We start from the raw sequence: 20,995 nt of genomic DNA, 5'->3' as shown, positions 1-20,995 counted from the left end.
GTCTGCCTGGTAACACCCCGACAAAAGCGGCAGATTTGAGGCATTGTCATCCCCCGCACCCCTCCCCACGTGGCCTTCTGGCACGAGCCGCGGGCAGCCGCCTCATTTGCATCAGAAAACGGGCGCGGGCCAATGGGCTCGCAGGCTCGCGCCAGCTGGCGGCGCCACCCGGCTCAGCCTATATAAGGGTGCACCGAGGCGCTGGGGCTCACTCGCTGGCAGTGGGCTCACCGGGCTGGGTCGTAGACTTTCCTTCTTCGCTCGCGTCTACTCCGCCCTCTGTTCTTGTGGATAACTTGCTGCTCGCAGATCGCAACATGACTCTGGAAGAAGTTCGTGGCCAGGACACGGTTCCAGAAAGCACAGCCAGGTAGGTCGGCGCCGAACGCCGGACGTCTCGGGGCGCGCGGGGATCCTTGTCCTGCCGTGGCCGCTCTGGTTGGGCGATAGTCTTCGGGACTCGCCTGGGTGGAAACCGGCTGGGTGGTGGGAACCCGCGGGGTGGAAGCCCGGCACGAGTGTGCCGGCTGGGCCGAAGGTGCGGCCCTGGGCTGGCGCGCCGGGCTGGGGCGCTGGGGGTGCGTCTCCGGGTCCAGGGATCTCAGCGCACCCTCCAGCCCGTCCGCCTCACCGCGCTGGCTTGTCCGCAGGATGCAGGGCGCCGGGAAAGCGTTGCACGAGCTGCTGTTGTCGGCGCAGCGCCAGGGCTGCCTCACCGCCGGCGTCTACGAGTCAGCCAAAGTCCTGAATGTGTGAGTATCAGACCAGGCCCGTGGGAGGAGCGGCAGGGAGACCGGGGAGACGGTGGCTGGGGGCCCCCTGGCTCTCCGACAGGATCTCACCACCTCTTGCTCGCCCACCTAGGGACCCCGACAACGTGACCTTCTGCGTGCTGGCCGCCGACGAGGAGGACGAGGGCGATATCGCGCTGCAGATCCACTTCACTTTGATCCAAGCGTTCTGCTGTGAGAACGACATAGACATCGTGCGCGTGGGCGACGTGCAGCGCCTGGCGGCGATCGTGGGTACCGGTGACGAGTCGGGGGCGCCTGGAGACCTGCACTGTATCCTCATTTCGGTGAGTGTCGCCTCCTTGCCGATGTGATCCCTGCCCCCCGTCGGCAGCCAGTGCCCAGCCAGGCTGACCTCTGCCTTCTCTCCGCAGAACCCCAATGAGGACGCATGGAAGGATCCCGCCTTGGAGAAGCTTAGCCTGTTCTGCGAGGAGAGCCGCAGCGTCAACGACTGGGTGCCCAATATCACCCTTCCCGAGTGACAGCCCGGTGGGGATCCTTGGTTTGATCGACGTGGTGACGCCCCGGGGCGCCTAGCGCGGGGCTGGCTCTGTGGATGCGCCCTCGGAGGGCGCCGGAGTGCGGCGTGGAGACTGGCAGGCGGGGGCGCGTGGAGAGCGGCGAGGAAGTGCGGCTCCCTCCCGAGGAGGGGCCCGGCGGCGACAGGGGCAGGCTGGCCCCAGCCCAGGACTCTACAAGTGAGGGGAGCGGCTGCTCGCCCAGGAAGGCCGGAGGCGGGACCTTGGCCGCGCGGCCGGGAAGGACAGACTGGCCGGGCAGGCGTGACTCAGCAGCCTGTACTCCCGGCAGAAAGGAGGGGAGAGGCAAGGCCAGGCGGCTTGGACTTGTACGGTTACAGGAGCTCTGACGGACTTGAGCAGTATGCACTGCTGTTTCAAAACGGATACGGGCGATGCTTCATTTTCTAAAGGATTATGCTGCTGCAGCTTTGAGTTTTACAATAAACTTAACTGAAACAAACTTACTCTCGTTATTGAGGGCAGGGGATCATTGTCTGTGGGGGAGGTGGTCAACAGGACTGCTGCTGATTTCTGAAATTTACAGAACTCCATGGCACCTGTTCCATCTTCCTGTTGGCGCTGACTGGCAGGCTCCTGGGGTGCTGGAAGTGGGGGAGGGGACGCTGGCTGGGTGTTAGGGCAGAACTTGAGCCCTGCTCCTCTTTCTCTCCCTTCAGGAAGATTTTTAAACTTGCAAGACAGGAGCATACTTGGGATAAGACATCAGTGCAGCAGCTGGCCATCCAACCTGATAGCAGAGACCTTTCCCTCCCCTCCCCCTTCTTTCCTCTCCACCCCCTCCCTTCCAACAGCTGCTTATGGGAACAGCTTGCAGGATGCAGGCAGCTCCTTCCTGCACAATGAGCATTGCCTTCTACAGGCACTGCCCTTTGTGGTCCCTGAGGATGGTGGCAGACTGCTGTCAGGAACTTTTTCCTCTTAAAGGAATGGCACTTATGGCAATGTTACCAAGGTATTAATATCGCATATGACATGACTGCATTTAAGTGTGAGTCATCATTTTGTCATGGCTGTGATAGATCTTAAAAGATCTGGGCAAAAATGGCAAGGGAGTATCTACACAAATAGGTGTGAGCAATTCTGAGTGGGGCCAGCATCTGTTAATCTACTATTTTGAGTGTTCTCTGCCCACATCAGAGTTATGAGGACTGCTACTATTCACAGCAGCATTGAAAGACTTTTAGAAGAAAAATAATTCAAATCTTTTTGGCAAAAATCTTGTCTTAAGAAGGATGTAGGGGGAAATGTACTGAGTGAATCAATCTTTGTATATTATTATTATTAAACTGATATTTTGCTTTCATGCTGCTGCCTGATTGTACTGCTTTTGGCGGGGGAATATATATGGGACTACATTGCTGTTAGCAAGCTGCCCAGGGGTCCACCGTGCCTTCTAGGCAAAGGAGGGTTAGTGTGCTGCTTTTCTAAGACGACAATTCGGGTTCCTCAGCAGTCCCAGGCAGCTGATTTGCCTCGTCATGTGCCACTTTTTAAGTTCACTCCATATTCTGAAAGAATTAAAAGAGCTGTACAAGCCTAATGATTTCTACTGCAAGAAAAGCATCTTTGTTTCACATTTATTAGCTCTTAAAAATATTTCTCTCTTGACTAGACAGAAGCTCAGTGAAATAATTCAGCTGTGTTTGTGCCAAAGTTTCATTACTGCTTCACCCACTGCTGCTCAAAACCTTGAATTTCCCTAGTTGAGGTGGAGCCTCGCAGTGTGGGTGTCTACAGCAGTCTGCCTTTCTGGGCTCACAACCATTTGCCACAGCATGCTATAGTAAACACAAATGGAGCACGATTTGTTTAAAATGTACCCTTCAATGAGTAAATCCAACAGCATATTGCATGGAACAGGCAGCAGATCCTCCCACTGGCCCACTGACCCTTGTAGAACATTCAGTTGGCAGACCTGTAAGAAACGTGGCTTTTGTGGATTAGAATTTACAGCAAGGGCACCTGTTGGAGCCTTAGGGGCTAGAAAAATTAATAGGGAGGAAAAAAATGCATGCTTGGACATCGTGCCAGCCCCGAAGCTTGTGCTCAAATTTTTGGGAGTTTTGTGAACAAGCATTTAATGCTATGAAAATGAAACACTCCAGAGGATATGTAATAAAATGCAGTGTGCTTATAAAAACATTATTGTATCCATACTTCCAACAACTCTAAGTGGTAATGCATAGATAACCTAATTATCACATGCGCAATGAGGTGATCCATGCACACTCATTAGCACAATATCCTGCATCTAGAAAGCGCTGAATGAATGTTGATAACAGTAATACTTAGGATGAAGGTGTTTGTTAAAGATCTTAAAAATCAAGTGGGCTGGTGGATTTGTTCCTGGCTGTCTGGTTCCAAGGCCTAACACTTTACCTCCTGTGCCACACATCTGGGAAGGAGGAATACCGTCTTAATTTGATACGTTTGTAAAAGTTGACACATTCAGCGTATAAAAATCCGAAAACACACACACATACAAGGAAAGAAAAAAGTAGAAGCGCTGTAATGGACCATCTCCAAATTTTGGTGTGTTTCCTTGTTGCTTTTTCTACACTTCTGAGGGGTACATACCGTGCAGTATACAGAGCCCTGTGCAACAGTTTTTAAGAAGCTCATCTTGGGACTGCTCTGGTGGTCCAGCAGCTAAGACTCTGGGCTCTTGGTGCAGGGGGCCCAGGTTCAATCCCTGGTTGGGGAGCTCGATCCCGCCTGCCGCAACTAAGAGTTTGCATGCAGCAGCTAAAAACCTCTCAATGCCTCAGTGAAGATCGATCATCCTGTGTGCAGCAACTAAGACCTGGTGCAGCCTAATAAATAAATAAATAATAAACAAAAAGAAGCTCATCTTCACCCGCATTTGGTTGTCTCCTGTTTCTTCTCCTTGACATTGTGTTGCATGCCCCCATGTCATTTGGCGAACTTGGAGGCTGGGGTCTTCAGTGCTGCTGCGGGATCCAGCATAGGACTGACAGCGCACACTGAGGCATGTAATCTGGTAAGGGGCGGGGGGAGTCCTTTTAAACCCACAGTCCTCACCAAGCAAGACAGATGCTAGCTATATGCAGGCCCCAAGCAAGGCTGTGCCCACCCCGGAGCAATGAGCATCAATCGCGTTCATTTTTCAATCCAAATAAAACTGTTTGCATCTTATCATGGCTGGAAAACATTGCTTCCCTGTAGCTCAAGTGGTAAGGAATCTGCCTGCGATGCAGGAGACCAGGGTTCAATCCCTGGGTCAGGAAGATCCCCTGGAGAGGGGAATGGCAATCCACTCCAGTATTCTTGCCTGGAGAATCCCATGGACAGAGAAGCCTGGCAGGCTCTAGTTCGTGGGGTCACAAAGAGTCGGACACGACTGAGTGACTAACACACACACACACACACAGAAAACATGGCACTGGCAAAGCAGTAGTTGTGAAGACAAAAGGAATACAGGAGTGAAAGAGGGAGCAGCACTGGGGATCAGGCAGCCCTTGTCCACACAAGGAGCCGGGCCTCCAGTGTTCCCTGTGGTAGGACAAGAGGACAAAATGATCGCTGCGAATTGTTTTATTTTTTAAAGGCTGTAATTCTATGTGTTACACATTTTATGAAAACATTAGCCTCCGTGGCACGATGAGCATTGCTCTCCAGGCTCACAAAGAGCCACTTGAGAAATAGCAATAGAGTTTTACAAAAGCGAAGCAAGGATGTTGGCAAACAAAGCAAGACTGGGAGGTGAGTTCAGTGAGCAGATATTCATTTTCCCTTTTTTTTTTTCTCCAGACTTCTTGAGCTTTCCCGTGGGTTTTCAAGCTACCAGTCCTCGCACTCCTCAGGGTGTGTGAGTCCCCCAGAAATCAAAAGGGCGCTGTCCTTCCCCAGCCACTGAGAAGAGATTCTGCTGCCTCAGTGTGGTGGGGAGGTGTGATCCTTTGTGGATTGCAGGACGTCTGGAACCACGGGGAGCCTTTGATTTCTGTCTTTGGGCAAAGTTACACGTGGTCTTTGGAAACAGCCTTGTTTTTTAAGTCTGGCTCAAACTTTATCTTCCAGAAGAGATTTCTCTTCTCTCGTCAAATAAGATGTGCACGTGAGGAACTCCTGATGTTCTCTTCCAGGCGGTGAGGATGTGTGGCCAGCATCCTCTGTGAGGGGCCACGGCTGCTGGCCAGAGTCTGGATTCCAGGAAGTGGCTGCTGGAAACAACCCTCAGGGCTGTGTGATTCCAGCTCAGCAGGGGGCAAAGACCTTGATCGCTTCTGTGAGCTGGGACTGGAAAAGGGCTGCTGTTTCCCTGCCTCATGGTGAGGAGGTGGGCACGGTTCTTGGATGCTGGGCTGAGGGATGGGGTTGGGCTGTTCATGCATTCATTCCCTCATTCATTCATTCATTGGTTTCTTCATTCATTCAGTTGGCAGTTACTCTCTGGGGCCATTCTAGGTGTGGACTCCTGGCAGGCTCTTGCTCACCGGAGTGACTTGTTGCAGGTGGATATTTTGGGTGGGGAAAGGTGGCCTCCAGCTGTGTCCCACACTCATTGGAATCTTGTTTTCAAGGCTGGCCAAGGACTGCCTGGTCCCTTGGAGCTGCTTCCAGGGCTGCTGAGGCATCTGAGGGCCAGTCAATGTGTGAAATGCCGGCAGTTGACCACAGAGACTAGGCTTCTCCAGAGGGAAGGGGGTAGCGGAAGAATGTGATCGGAACGTGGGGTCTACCCATCCCTGACGTTTGGAACCTGGCCTAATTGTCTGGTAATGTAATATATTGCTCAAGGCCAAGTTCTCTTTCTTGTTGTTGCTGTGGCTTCCTGTTAACCCAGAATAGATACTTTTGTCTCTCTCCAGCTTCTAGATGTGGGGACCATAGATCAATGAAATACAGGAAAGCATGTTTCTTGTGGTCTGAAAACCTTGGTGGAGACAGCACAGTCAGTTATGGGAACATTGTTAGAAAGACGTAGAAGCTTTCTTTGCCCCCAAAGTGGGCTCTGATCCTATAACCCCTGACTATGGCGGTATCTCATACCAATCAACTGATGTGGTTTTACTTTATCGCCTCAAAGGAAGGTGGAATTCGTTGCCGGTTTTCATGATTCATTTTTCTTTTTTTCAGTGTTCAGGGTTTGCTCTGGATTGAAGTTGGCAGGCTCTTGGGTTATTCAGCTTGGTGGCTGAAATGATTCAGGTCTTCTCCTGCTTGCTGTAGTCATCTCCCACCTTTGTGATGATGACCTAGATATCATTCACTTACATCACTTCTCTGAGTGGGAATAGTTCTAGAGGATGATTTCAAGTTTGTCAGATTTTTGTTATGGTAAAATATAGGCAAATAGAATTGTAAGCGACAATATCAATACAACAATAAAAAGAAAGAAACAGACTAGAGAAAGCACCCTCTTTCTCAGCAAGATCAGAGCTCTCTAAAGTGATTCACAGCAGCAGAGTGATTCCTGGAACTCTCCACAAGGAGAGGAATTTGATTTTGAGATTCCAGGAAGGAGGGTGCTGATGGTGCGTTAGGCACAACTGTTGGGTCACCCATTGACAACTATTGTGCATTCATTTTCTGTCCTTGGATTTCTGCGAACCGCCAAAGTTCTGGTTCTGTGGGGCCAAAACAATGATGAGATAAAGCCCAGGGATGGGGTGGTTGGCTCAGATACTCAGCTTGGCTGGCCGGGGGTGTGGGGACCCCTATGTGATCAGGGCCAGAGCTACCAGCACATCTCCCATGACACAGGAGACACGGAGGAGAAATTACTGCCCACCTGGCTGCAGCTGGGGAAGCTAGAGGGAAATGCAAGCAGGGCCACTCAGCCTTGGTCGTCAGAGACTCCTCTGCCCACGCTAACATCCCTGCCCCACACCAGTCCTAATTGTGCTCTAGGACAAGAAGCCATCCACTGGTTCCGGCAGCCCATTCTAGGACAAGGGGGCTGTGGCACCATTGAGCCTGCACTACGGCCTGGCAGATAGGCCTAGAAGGTGGCTAGACCCTGCTCCCTCCCTCTCTGGTCACCAGCAGCCAGCAGTGCCCTTAGAGTTGGACTTGCCCCCCTGCTGCAGAAATGTCTCTTTATCTCCTTACCTATCCCTCCCTCCCCATGTGTCCCCTTCCTCCTTACCAGTCCCTCTCCACACCTGAGCCCTCCTGTCCCACCTGCCTCTCTCCTCCATAACTATGGTTCAGGTTCTCCTTTTCTCAGATCTAGGCTCCCCAACCCCTCTGAGCTGGCCTGGAACTGTCCATCCCCACCTTCCATACTGCTGGCAGTCAGTTACCTTCTCATGACACCGGTGTTGTCATGTTACCCCCTGTCCCTGGAGACTATCAGGGCCAGCTGATCCCTGTTGCTTCACTGCCCTGCCCTGCTCCAAACATCAGGTGGGTCTCCACCCACTTCCTCACAGGCTTCCTCCTCTCCCCTCTCAAGGCTCCACTTACATATTTTGGAGATCTGTTTATAAGCCTGAGGGCCCTAACAGAGAGGGAGAGGGTCTCACCTGAATACCTAAGATCCAGCATGGTACCTGGGACAGGCTCACTCTATTGGCTTACTGAGCAGAAGGATGCTGTGTTCTTTGGAGGATGTACACACGTCATCCTTACATCTTGCCATATAGTCTGTAACACCTGTACTTCGAATGCTTAATGAAAGAGGGAGAAGCAGAACCACTTCAGCAGGAACATTGGTTTGGTGTCTGTAGTGGGGTAGGATTTGACTTTTCATTGTCACCAGGATCATCTTGATCACCATGACCACCATTATCACCAAGTGCATTCGCGGAGTGCCCATCTGGTAATGGAATATAGATCCTAGACAATGTGAAGACCTTAAATTTTACAAGAAGCAACACCAATTTATTTATTTTTTTAATCAATAGGAAAACAAACAGTGAGAAGCACTTACTTTAAGAGGGATGAAGGAAAGAAGAGCAGGGAGCCGGCAGTGAAACTGTGAACACCGACCACACGGTGGGAGGGTCTTGGCTCTTTTCTGCAGGAAGCTGGAAACCGCGGTGCATCCTGTATGTGTGCTCAGTTGCTCAGTCAGGCCCAACTCTTTGCGACCCCAGGGACTGTAGCCCGCCAGGCTCCTCTGTCCCTGGGGATTCTCCAGGCAAGCATACTGGAGGGGGTTGCCATGCCCTCCTCCAGGGGATCTTCCTGACCCAGGGACTGAAACCATGTCTCCTCTGCCTCCTGTATTGCAGGCTGATTCTTCATCCATTGAGCCACTGGGGAAGCTCGCGGTGCATCCTACATAGTAGCAGAATGGGGCCTCATGGGGAGGAGAGCAACTGCCAGCCACAGAGGACTGATGAGAAGGGTCAGCCTGGGTGTGGGCTATTCCTGGAGGAGCAGGCTGGCTTCTGACAGTTTCTGTGTGTCTGAGCCTCCTAGGGCCTGGGGAGACCTGGCAGCAGGCCTTGGAGTGAAGGTGGGGCCAGGGATCCCTCAGCTGCTTGAGGTCTTGGCTGTTCTCTCAGTTTCCCTGCAGAACAAACCATCCCAAACCTGTCTCTTGTGATTGGCTGGCTTGGGCTCTGCAGGCCTTCTGTCCCCACCTGGTACTGCTTGAGGCTGCCCAACATTCAGACCTGGTGCCCTGCAGGATCTGGTGGAAGATTGGACTTGGTCAGGGTGCCAGATATCTGAAGGACTCTTCCTCCCCAGGTGGCCTCCCCCTGAAGCATCCTACACAGGCGTGGTGCCACCCCTGCTGTATTCTCTCCGTTCACGGAGCCACAGGCCTGCATTAAATATGGGAGCGTGATTCCTGGGGCAGTGGTCCAGGAGGCGGGGGTGGGTCCTCTTGGAGAGTGGCTTGGACTCCTGTTTCTGAGTCAGGTTCGAGCTAGTGCATCCCTCAGAGGTGTATTTAGGTTACATAACCCACTTTGAGGGAAAGAGAATATCAAGGTACAAAATACAATTGTCTGTAAAATTTCAGTTTGTGTGTGCTGCTGTTCTTTGCTGGGAAAAGTCTTCTTTAAAGGATATTTGCAGACACTAGAGGTAAATTCCACAGCAGACACAACCCCTCCTCAGCTCAGTGCACAGCTATTCAGCAACTTGGAATGAGGGTGTGTTGTGGTCCATATGGACCCTTTACTGGTACCCAGGGGTGCCAGGCTGTGTGCTCTCCCTGCCTGCAGCTGCAATCTCAGCATTGTTGTCCCCCCTGCCCCAATGCCTGGCCCTCCCCAGCCAGACCCTGCCCATCCCCCCAAGCAAAGCCCCTGGGCTTGACTTCTCTGTGCCCCTATCCTGACCCAGCTCCCCTTAGATGTTCCCCCATGGAGCATATGGTTTTGCATTTCTGAAAGACAAATCCTTTATCTGAAACATCTTGGTGGGTGGAGCCTCTTGTTAGCTGATAAGTGAGTTCATTGATGGGGAGGCTGTCAGATTGTGCAGAGAGGATCCTCTTGGAGGGTTGAGAGCCCCTCAGGCATCTGGAGTCAAGCAGGGCGGGGTGGGCTGCTGGGTGCAGTGAGGAAGGGGTTTTGGGATTTCAGTTCTTTATTTTCTTCTGACTGTGCCGTGCACATGCGGGATCTTAACTTCTTGACCCTGACTTGGGATAGAACCTGTGCCCCTGCAGTGGAAACGTGAAGTCTTAACCATTGGACTGCCAGAGAAGTCCTAAGTTTCATTTCTAATCCAGGTCTTCTCTGTTAACTCATTATTCTTCCCTTTTTGGTGGGAAAAAAAAGTAATTTCAAAATATAACGATTTAGGCTTGAGTACTAAAACTATCAACTATCAACAATAACAACAGTGTGTGTATGTGTGTTAGTTACTTAGTCGTGTTTAACTCTTTGCAAGCCCATGGCCTGTAGCCTGCCAGGCTTCACTGTCCATGCAGTTCTCCAGGCAGAATACTGGAGTGGGTTGCCATTTCCTTCTCCAGGGGGTCTTCCCAATCCGGTGATCAAACCCAGGTCTTCTGCATTGCAGGCAGATTCTTTACCTTCTGAGCCACCAGGGAAGCCCAACAACAACAGTACAATAAATTAAAGTCTGCAATCTAGTCTTGAGTGCGTTGTGCTTGGCACTCTGCAGCATGGGCTCCCGGGGCCCTCTCGGGTCAGTGCCCAGAGGACTGTGCTGAGATCTGGGAGGGCATTGTCCAGACCCTGCCCCAGGGTTTCCCTATGGACTTGGCCAAACGGAGGGTCACTTGGGGAGAGGTCAGGGTTTCTTCCCTCTCTCTCCTGCTTTGGGGCCCTGTCCCTGACAGTGCCCTCATCCCCGGATCACCTCTGTGCTAGGAGCCCCTCCCCACGTGCTCTGGGGTGATCACCTCCTCCCCTGGCTCTTGGCAGATGTAGCTTCAAGCCTATAATACCTGACCCTCCTCTCCCCCATCACTAGCCAAAGCACCGCACATGGCTGTGCCTAAATCACAGAGCAATGGACCAGGCACGTTCGTGCAAGGAGGGGCCTCACTCACGGCCCAGGTGTCAGGGGCTCCCATGCAGACCCCTCTACCTTCAGGTGTGCCCACTGTCCAGCCACAGGGAATCTCCAGCCAGGGCAGGCTTCCTCTCTGCATACTCAGCCAAAGACCTCAAAAGGAGGTGCCAAAGGCCACACGGTGCCTCCAGGTGGGACTCACTCTGGGTGCTCGGGGGAGGGGGTTGCTCTCAGCAGAGCTCCCCCTACTCCATGTCCCTGCTCTCCTGCCTCCTCGTGATCCCCCTCTCAAAAGCATCCTGTCGATCACTTAAACTGAGACCCGGTGTCAGCCTCTAGGGTCTGGGGAAGATCCCTGTGCTTACTGGCCATGTAACTTGAGTCAGGTTATTCCAACTGAAAGGCAGGGCCTGCCTCATTAGGTGGCGTGAGGATGCAGAGAGACAAGTACATGCAAAGCTCCTGGAAGCAAGCCTGCAAGCTGAGGCCGGCAGAGGAGCAGGCCAGAGCCGCCAGAGTTTGCTTGGCATTTTCTTGGTGGCTCAGACGGTGAAGACTCTGTCTGTAATGCAGGAGACCCAGGTTTGATCCCTGGGTTGGGAAGATCTCCTGGAGAAGGGAATGGCTACGCACTTCAGTATTCTTGCCTGGAGAATCCCATGGACAGAGGAGCCTGGTAAGCTACAGTCCATGGGGTTCCAAAGGGTTCAGTAGGACTGAGTGACTAACACTTTCACTTTCATGCCAGGAGCTGCCCTGTTTTTCCAAGGGAACAGGAGACAGCGGATAGCCCTCCTATGCTCTTCTCTCTGCTGAGAGGAAGAGAGAGAGGCATTTTTGGCTCAGCCCCAAAGCTCAGGCTGCCTGCAGACTTGGCTCTGGGCCCAGGTGTCCCCTGTGGCACAGGGCCTTCAACTCAGGTGAGGCAGGGACAGGCTGTGGCCAGGGAGGCTGAGGGGGCAGGGGAGAAAGGTGCTCGAGAAGAAGGTCAGGAACCACAAACTGAGTCCCAGGGACCGCTCTTGCCGAGTTCCTCCAGCCTCGGTCTGGCATGTCTTCTTGGCCCCAGAGAGAGCAGACTGTAAGTGCCTGCAGGTCTCCCGGGGTTTTGTGCAGCGTCTGGGGCCCTGGACACACTTCCTCCCCATCAAGCCAGGGCACAGAGGACCCCACTGCACCCCTCAGGGTGGAGGGAGGAGCTGATTCTAAATTTACCCTGAATACAAGTTTCTACTCAGCTTTAACACACAATGGCCCACAGTGCTCCAGTTCTGGCTGACTCCTGACAGGAGAGGCATCTGTCCACGCCCTGTGGGTTGGGCCTTGTAGAGGTGCCCATAGAGAAAGGGGCGGTGTGTCCACTGTCTGATGAGGCAGGAACTGGTCCCAGGCCCCTGCCCCTATTTGGTATGAGGCCAGACTCTGGGTTAGGAGCCTGGGGGTGGGGGAATTGGGGTCTGCATTAGAAATCCTCACTCTTGACCACTTTCCAACTGTGAGCTCAGGACTCTAGGTACCTCTCTGAGTGTTGATGTCCATATTTCAAGAACTCTGAGCTCACACAGTACCTGTGGGCTCAGAGGTGCCCACGCTCTCATTGACTCTTGGGGTGAATTGTTGGACATCTCTTCCTCAGTCATTCAGCACCTCTAGGAACAAGTGAGAGGCCTCTTTTGCTCTTAAACAAAGCATTGAAGCCCATAACTCTTACGCTCTCCTAGTTAAAGGATTGCAATTTTCTATGGTTCCACAATAACCTCTTCTATTAGCTGCTGCTGCTGCTAAGTCGCGTCAGTCGTGTCCAACTCTGTGCGACCCCATAGACGGCAGCCCACCAGGCTCCTCCGTCCCTGGGATTCTCCAGGCAAGAATTCTGGAGTGGGTTGCCATTTCCTCCTCCAGTGCATGAAAGTGAAAAGTGAAAGTGAAGTCGCTTAGTCGTGTCCGACTCTTAGCGACCCCATGGGCTGCAGCCTACCAGGCTCCCCCGTCCATGGGGCTTTGCAGGCTTCCTCCAACTCGCATGCACACACACATACACACACGTTTCCATAATCGCCCATTGTGAAGCCCAATCTTCAACATTTCTGGATCTATAGCTATGAAATGAAGTCAGCAGGGTTTGCTGTACCAATGTCAGACTGCCAAGGATGCATAAATAAAAAGGAAGCCCCCTTTTAGATGTTGATGGTGGGTGAAGATGTCCTGAGAAAGACAAGCACCCAAGGCTCCATGGCGTGGTCACATCCTGTGAGAGCCTTTCACATCTGTTTGACAGTTTGTTTTTCAAATCATCAGCACTGGAAAAGAACTGACAGTGCTTCTCATTTCACTTTCCCAGGATACACTCTATCACCCTTTTCTTCCTGTTACCACCAAGCCGTGAACAGCACAAAATCCCAGGGCTTGCAGCCTGCTTTCCTTGCTTTTGCTCCTGTCCATGGAGGCTGCATCTGTCCCATAAAAACACAAGGATACCACCCTATTAACCTAGAGGGGTGGGATGGGGAGGGAGGTGGGAGGGATGTTCAAGTGGGAGGGGATGTGGGTAAACCCATGGCTGATTCATGTTGATATTTGGTAGAAACCAGCACAATATTATAAAGCAATTATCCTTCAGTTAAAAATAAATAAATTAAATTAAGAAAAAAAGCTGAAGGATCCAGAAGGTCTCTGTCTTTCCCACAGAGGAACTCTTCATTCCCACTCTTTCTTACAAGCATTCTCTGTCCGTAGCACTTGCTTTATTATTGTTTTTCTCAGGGCTGCAAATTACTTCAAATAAACAAGCCGGTACAGAAAAAGTAATGGCCAGAACGCTTGGTTTCCACCAAATGATTATTCTATGGGAACATTGCGCCTTCTGGAATACCGGGGCAAGGTGATGGATGGATAGCTAGTGCACAGAATGTTCTGTTCTGAGCCTCAAGTTGGTGGCTTCCATTCCCGTGCCCATCCTTGCACAGGTTTACTGGCCATGAGAAGAACTTGAGCTCTCAGGGTTCTCCGGGAGCCTGTCTCCTTTGCCCTGGGGCTAGAATCTGGCACAGAGAGCAGACTCCGGAGCCAGCACTGCTTGGGCTGCCTGCGTGCCTGGCTGACAAACTCACCTCTGCAGGACAGAAGCGTAACTTCAGGGATTTTTGAACATTTGTCAGAGGTTCCCCTGACAAAGCTGGCTGGTGGGCGGGGCAGAAAGAAACCTCTCTGGCTGGGGTCTACTCCAGGTAGAACCTGCTGGAACATAGATCCCCATCAAGCCCACATGCCCCTGCCCAGGACTGGTCTCCAGTCTCTCCCTGGCTCCTCTTCTGCCCATTGAGCCCACTCAGCCATCTCTCATGGGGTCACTACCGAGGCCGACCAAGTAAAGAGGTGAAGGGTGCCCGGTGCAATCCCGTCTATAGTGGACGCCTGGTAAAGTTTGACTCCCTCTCCCCCACCTGGAATGTGAGTGATGCTGATTTCCTATGGCATGTTGAACCTGAACTTGCAACTTGCAACCTAGAGACTCCCTGTTCCCCACCTGATCCCCCTGGAGGCAGCCTCACCTTAGTCCATCTTTCCCGTGAGCACATTCTGACTACCCCACGGCTCACTTTTCGGGAGATAGGTGGGGGCTCTGGGAACATGTTCTTTAGGGCTGTCTGTGTCTCATTATGGACTTTCCTGGTGGTTCCACCTGCCAATGCAGGAGACCCAAGTTCGATCCCTTGGTCAGGAAGATTCCCTGAAGAAGGGGAAACCTGTATTTCTCAACACTGCCACGGTGGGAGGTTTCATGGAAGGAGGGTCTGCTGGGGACAACAGCAAATGAACTCAGGAGGCAGGGAAGCCACGAGGAGAGACATGTACCTTGGAGGGTGAGGAAGCCGGGTCACCGGCCACCCAGCTAAACACAAAGGGGATGAAAGTACTTGCAGCACAGGGTGAGGTGGCGTTTCTGTTTTATTGGAAACAAGAGGAGCTACAGTTTCCCGGTAGCCAGAGTGTGTCGCACCATCTTTCTGGCAGAGAGTGAAGGCTACCAGATGCACGGAGGGAATATTTCTGCACTTCCCAGTGGCCTTGCAGAGCTACTGAGTCATAAGCCAGAGAGCAACTGAAATGACACATACGTCCACATTTGCTGTTGTTGAAAGACTGTCAAAGCAAGCTTCCCGGGCACAGCTCTGCGGCCCTTCTCAAGCTGGTCTAGGAATTGTTTACGAGCCTGGGTTTAACACCCTGCCAGGAATCGTGCATCACAACTGGACTTCTCGGATATCCGCAGGAACCAAGGAGCCAGACGAGAAGGGAGGGAGATAATCTGAGCAAGAAGGAGGCGGGAGCGGGAGCCAGCTCCCTCGGTGATTCCGGGTGACCCGCCCTCGTCCTCGCACTGCTCCGCAGACTTCTTCTGGCAGGACTTCATGTACCACTGATATTTTTATATCTGTGTTAAGTGGCACTTTACCTTTATTGTTCTGGTTCCCCATCAACGTGGTTGCCATCTTCCCTTCCTGCCTTCATTCTTGCCACTGAGAAAACACACCTGCTGCCTTCCCAATCTTGCTGGCAGGCTTGGGGCACAAAGAGGGAGGGCAGGAGGTTGCCAGCAGGACCCCTCTCATGCAATGGGCTGTGCTGAGAAAGGGCAGGAGGAGCAGGTGGGTCCTTTAGGCTCCCGGCTGCTGTCAGTCTGTGTCCCTCCAGAGTAGCTCGCCAGGGCCCCGCCCAGGCAGTGTGCTCAGTCCTGGATCACGTGCCTGTGTTCTATGTACAGACCATCCAGGAGGGGAAAGGACCAGAAACGAGCCCCCCACCCCCACCTCGTGGACCAGGGAAGCTGCTGCCCACGTGAGAGCCCCTTGGCGCCCTCCAGCCAGCTGGTTGGCGGCCAGGCGGCACTGAGCGTCCTTTGTTTCTTGCAGCGATGACTTCCCTCTGGGGGTCAATTATGCAGCCTAATAGCTGTTATTACTTCTGAACAAAGTGTGCCTCGCAGCCTGTGGCAGCTTAAAGGGCAGCCCTGCCCACCAGCACCCTGCCACCCTCCAAAGATGGCAGGGAGGGGAGTGGGGGAAGTGGTGGAGGGAGCCCCCAGCAGGTGGAAGTCAGTGGGTCGGTGACTTAGCTGGTCCTCTTGTGGTCACCACCCTGCTAGGGACGTGAGTTAGCAGAGGGCATTTGCTTGTTCGGGAGACCGGAAAGGGAGGAGCTGACATGCTGGGGGGACGCTCATAGGGACTGATATCTTTTGGACCTGCCTGGGAGGCCAGTTCAGAACGTGAAGAGCAGGTGTGGGGCTTGATTTGCCCCTGGTGCCTCGCTCAAGAAAACCGGTGGGAAGCTCGGAGCTCACCTAGTCCTAATCTCTACTTTTCCTCGGGCTCCCTAGCATTCATCTCTGATTTTCCATGACTTCTGATGGAGCCTTAAAGAGAGGTAAGCCCCACCCCGGGAGGGGGGGTGTGTTATAATGTGGTTCCTGATGGTCACCCTCAGCATGTCTTCAACCAGGATGGTGAACCCCGTGGGCAGGGGCTGTGCATACTTCCCTGGGGGCTTGTGTAGCATGCACGAGCTGACCCCAGGTAGTTATGAAGACAAATGACAAAACCCAAGCCGATAGTGCAGAAATCTCATTCTGTCTTTTCGTTTCATAGACAGTTCTGAAATGTTTCACAGGCTGAAAAGGGATGTATCTGAGCACCACCTCCCTGAGTGTATTTATTTATTTCACTTGATTTTGGCTATGCTGGGTCTTCATTGCTGTGCACAGGCTTTCCTGGCTGCAGTGAGTGGGGGCTACTTTCTAGTTGTGGTGCACCGGCTTAGTTGCCCTGTGGTATGTGGAATCTTCCCAGACCAAGGATCAAACTTGTGTCCCTTGCATTGGCAAGTGGATTCTTTTTTTTTTTTTTTAGGTGGTCTTATATTTTTATTTTTTTTAATACTTCATTTACTTTAATTTATTTATTTTTAATTTATTTATTTTAATTGGAGGCTAATTACAATATTCTAGTGGTTTTTGCCATACATTGACATGAATCAGCCATGGGTTTACATGTGTTCCCCATCCTGAGGCAAGTGGATTCTTAACCACCAAATAAGCAGGGAAGTCCTCTCCTTGTATATTTGATGGAGGAATTTAAGAGGACCCCAAAGGAAGGCTACGAAAGGGAGAGATGGTGTGGATGGGTCCTGATTGCCATAGGTTCTTCTGGGCCAGTGTGCATGTTCACAGTCGTCAGGTCAAATCCTCTGCCGGGGGAACTTGCTTCCCCTGATGGAATGTTCTGGAGTGAATGGCTTTGCTGCAGCTCTCCTTGGGGCTTATTTTCTTTCAAGGATGATGCAGACTTCTGGAGATCCCTGACAGGGGCTGAGGTGGGTACAGTTTTGTTGTTGTTAAGTTGCTCAGTCGTGTCTGACACTTTGCAACCCCATGGGCTGCAGCACATTAGGCTTCCCTGTCCTTCACCATCTCTTGGAGTCTGCTCAAACTCACGTCCATCGAGGGCTTCCCCGATGGCATTAGTGGTAAAGAACCTGCCTAAGAATGCAGGAGACATAAGAGGCACGGGTTCAGTCCCCAGGTCAGGAAGATCCCCTGGAGGAGGGCATGGTAACCCACTCTAGTATTCTTGCCTAGAAAGTCTCATGGACAGAGCAGCCTGGTGGGGTACAGTCTATGGGGTTGCAAAGAGTCGGACACGACTGAAGCGACTGAGCACTCACACATGTCCATTGCATCGATGATGCCATCAAACCAGTTCATTCTCTGTTGCCCCCTTCTTCTCCTGCCCACGATCTTTCCCAGCATCAGGGTTTTTTCCCCCATGAATCTTTTTTAGAGTTGTCAATAATGACAGTTGTTTTAGTCTAAAAGCAAAATATCAGCTTTTCTGTCTAATCCTTTCACTCAGTCGTGGGGTTTTTATTCAGTCAGGCAGTACAAGACTTTTTGCTAGCATGCACCTCTTAACTGTTTGGCTACAGCTCAGTTCAGGGTGAGGGGCCCAGCTGACGACACACTGTGTTTGACCCCACATTTTCAAGCAGTGACCACTGGGCTGCCCTTCCCCACCATCATAAGTTGTAAATGTCATCCACCACCAGGCTCTCTGGCTGTGCCCCTGCTGAGCCGTGGTCCTGTTAATGAAGCTCAGTAGAGAAAAAAATAGCTGCCATGCCTGCCAGTTCTTAGCTTCTGAAAGTATGTTTATGCTGACACAGTTCATCTCAGTGCCATATATGGGGCAGTGTGAAGGGCTTAAATCGGGGGACAGATTTTTTTTTTTATTTTCTAAATTCAGATTCTGTAGGGTGAAGAACTGAAGGTGCGGAGGATGGAGAGAGTCCAAGGTCCAAGACCGGCATGCAGCCCATACAGTCACACGAAACTGTGTGGCCTGATGCTCAGCTGTCACCATCGTGCAGTTCTGAACATCCTTGAGCAAGCCCTGCACTCTCACTTGGCACCGTGTGTGCGTGTGGGGGCCTGTAGTGTCCCTGTGAGAAGGTCTGGCTTCTCACGGCCACATGGAGATGTTCTGGGTGCTGTACCCTCCTCCCAGGTCCACGTGGTCGGTCGCGGTACATCACTTAGTCTGGGTGGGATTCTGTTCCTGGGGTGGTCTTCCCGGTTATATCTGGGCCTGGCCTTTCGTGGGTCTCTCTGGTGCTAACCAAGCCCCTGGGCTTGTCCAGAAAGGCCCCTTTGCCCATCTGGCTTCCACACTGGACCCTCTCTTGTGTATCTATATTCTCATGGGCTTTCTCCCCCTGTTTTGTCGATGTGGTTCCTCAAAGGACCAACTCAATTATCTGTTGTCCCTGGCAAGTGTCATTTCTCCTAGCCAGCAAATGGCTAAAAATCCTGCTCCATCTGTTGGAGGAAGGGACGTGGTGTCTGGGTGGCTCCTGTGCAGCCACGAGACAGAGTTCCACGGTCCAAGGGGACCCCTGTGCTGATCTACCTGAAATCATACCATTTCTGCCTGCAACATGGTTTGTCCTTCAGTGCCCACCTGCTTGGGCATTTTTGCTTTTCCTCAGGGCTGCTGTCCTGAATGAGTAATTTCTGCAGCCCAATTGATAGGGCTGGAGGCTCAATGGTGGGCAGTGCTGTGCTAAGTTGCTTCAGTCGTGTCTGACTCTGTGCGACCCCATAGACGGCAGCCCACCAGGCTCCCCCGTCCCTGGGATTCTCCAGGAAAGAATACTGGAGTGGGTTGCCATTTCCTTCGCCAATGCATGAACATGAAAAGTGAAAGTGAAGTCGCTCAGTCACGTCCGACTCTTAGCGACCCCATGGACTGCAGCCCACCAGGCTCCTCCATCTATGGGATTTTCCAGGCAAGAGTACTGGAGTGGTGTGCCATTGCCAACCTCATGAGGAGACCCTTAATCCCCTCAATCAGCCAACAACATTGAAGGGAGGCAGACTATGGCCTGGGGCGCTCTAGGCCGTGTCTTCCTCTGAAGCCTATTTGCTGGCTGGCTTTGCTCTAGGAGGCCCTGCCATCACAAGTTCCTTCCCCGCCTCATCCTCCTGCAGTCCCAGCCCTGGGCAACCTCCTGGTCCCTTTGTTGCGCTGCCCAGAGGAGGGCTAGGTCTCTGGGTTTGTCTGTATTGCCTTGAGCTCCCCCAGGCCCAGCCCAGAGCTCCCCATACCTGCAGCCTCAGGTTTCTCCTCTCATCCCTCTGCTGGGGCCTGGAGAGCTTAGTGACCCTGAGATGGGAGGACGGAGATCTGTGTGATGGGCTAGGTCCAGAGAGTTGTGGGTCCTGGGGGTGTGGGGGATGGGGTGTAGGAGATAGGAGACGGAAATGTGGAGGATGGGGGTATGGGTCCTGGGGGATGTGGGAGCATGGGCGTGTGGAGATCTGGTACGTGGGTGGGAGTGTGAGGGTTGGGAGGGTGGAGGATGGGAGTGTAGGTGCCAGGACTTTTGTGTCAGGGAAACTTGGGTTCTCTGTTGGCCTGATCACTGGCAGAATAAGCTCACCAATCATGCTTTCTCATTTGTGCCACTTATTCTAAGAACCACGTGCTGAACCTGCAGTCTTTGCCATGCAGACTTGGTGCAGAGCAAACTCTGTCTCTAGGAGCCTCCTTTCTGCCCTTCCTTCCACCATTGGCTATCCCCATGCTCCACCAGAGCTAGGCTGTCAGTGGGGCCCCCAGGAACCCAGGGTGAGGCTGACCTGGGCCAGGTGGTGGTCCCAGGCACCCACATGCTGATCCATTCCCGTGACCATACAGAATCCCCAAGAGGTCTCAACAGCTTTCTTTGGGAGCAGAATGTTCCCAAGGGTCTAGTTTGCCCTTTTCAGGCAGTTTCTTTCTGGAAAACTCAGAAATTTGCCAGAAATAGAAAAGGTACCCCTGGGACTAGTTGAACCCAGATGGAGTATTCTGGAGCACAGAATGCACTGCTGATCATTACGACTCGAAAAGAAGGAACCCCAGCACCCACTGTGGGCACTGAGCAGTCTGAATCGGAGTTGCAGGCCCCAGGCTGGCAGCCAACCATTTTTTTCACTGTTGACTCTTTTATCTTCCTTAAAATGACCCCCACAATAGCCTCCTTGCCCTGCTGTGAGTATGGTTCTATTCCTGTTTGTGCTCTCTCTGTTTCTAGCACTAGAGAAACCAAAGACCATCTAGTAAATATAAAAGATTTCATCCCAGAAAGCCATCTTTTGAAATCAGTTTCTGTTTTTTGACCCTGATTCATCATTTAATAGGTATGCAGGAGGAGAAAGGGGTGACAGAGGAGGAGACGATTGGATGGTATCACTGACTCAATGGACATGAGTTTGACCAAACTCCGGGAGATGGTGAAGGTCAGAGAAGTCTGGCCTGCTGCAGTCCATGGGAGTCACAAAGAGTCGGACATGACTTAGTGAGTGAACAACAGCAAATACAGGTCTGAATCCCTTACTTCTGCTGCTCATGAGCCCGCTGCTCTGGGGTCAGCTTCTCTGCTCAAAGGCATAGGTATGCAGGAGCTGTTCTGCTAGGCTAGTGTTCCCAAGCTGCTTTCTCTGAAGCAGCAGCTTCCCTTTGAATTTGGTCAGCACCACGAGAAGCTGGACAGGAGATGGTTGGGAGTCGTGTCCTCCACTTTCACGTGCTCTGCTCCAGGTTCCACTGCTGTTTCTTCTGGTGGTACCTGCTGCTGAGTTCCACTGTGACAGCCCGGTGGGGATGGAACCCCAGCTCAGATCCCTGCCTCCTGAAGTCAGTTCCTAAA

The 20,995-nt window shown here is 52.3% G+C and overlaps 1 protein-coding gene and 1 long non-coding RNA gene across 3 annotated transcripts in view; both read left to right on the top strand.

Annotated features, from left to right (window-relative positions):
* The first annotated feature begins 210 nt into the window (after nucleotides 1-210).
* On the top strand, nucleotides 211-1,775 carry GADD45G (growth arrest and DNA damage inducible gamma). Its single transcript, XM_081571952.1, has 4 exons — nucleotides 211-370; nucleotides 651-752; nucleotides 865-1,078; nucleotides 1,166-1,775. Exons 1-4 carry the CDS (start codon nucleotides 318-320, stop codon nucleotides 1,274-1,276), a joined length of 480 nt encoding a protein of 159 aa, XP_081428078.1. The 5' UTR covers nucleotides 211-317; the 3' UTR covers nucleotides 1,277-1,775.
* Nucleotides 1,776-15,535: 13,760 nt separating this feature from the next.
* The window catches only part of LOC145538948 (uncharacterized), a 170,081-nt gene continuing 164,621 nt past the window's right edge, over nucleotides 15,536-20,995 (top strand). For both annotated transcript variants that reach the window (XR_014077352.1, XR_014077355.1), the window contains exons 1-2: nucleotides 15,536-16,174; nucleotides 20,487-20,668. This is a non-coding gene — a long non-coding RNA (uncharacterized LOC145538948). The remainder of the gene's footprint in view (nucleotides 16,175-20,486; nucleotides 20,669-20,995) is intronic.

The sequence above is a fragment of the Giraffa tippelskirchi genome, chromosome 1, assembly GCF_054371585.1.
Source record: "Giraffa tippelskirchi isolate mGirTip1 chromosome 1, T2T-mGirTip1v1.2.pri, whole genome shotgun sequence".
Classification (NCBI taxonomy): domain Eukaryota; kingdom Metazoa; phylum Chordata; class Mammalia; order Artiodactyla; family Giraffidae; genus Giraffa; species Giraffa tippelskirchi.
Note: the sequence above shows the minus strand (reverse complement) of the source record. Positions and strands in the feature narration are given on the sequence as shown.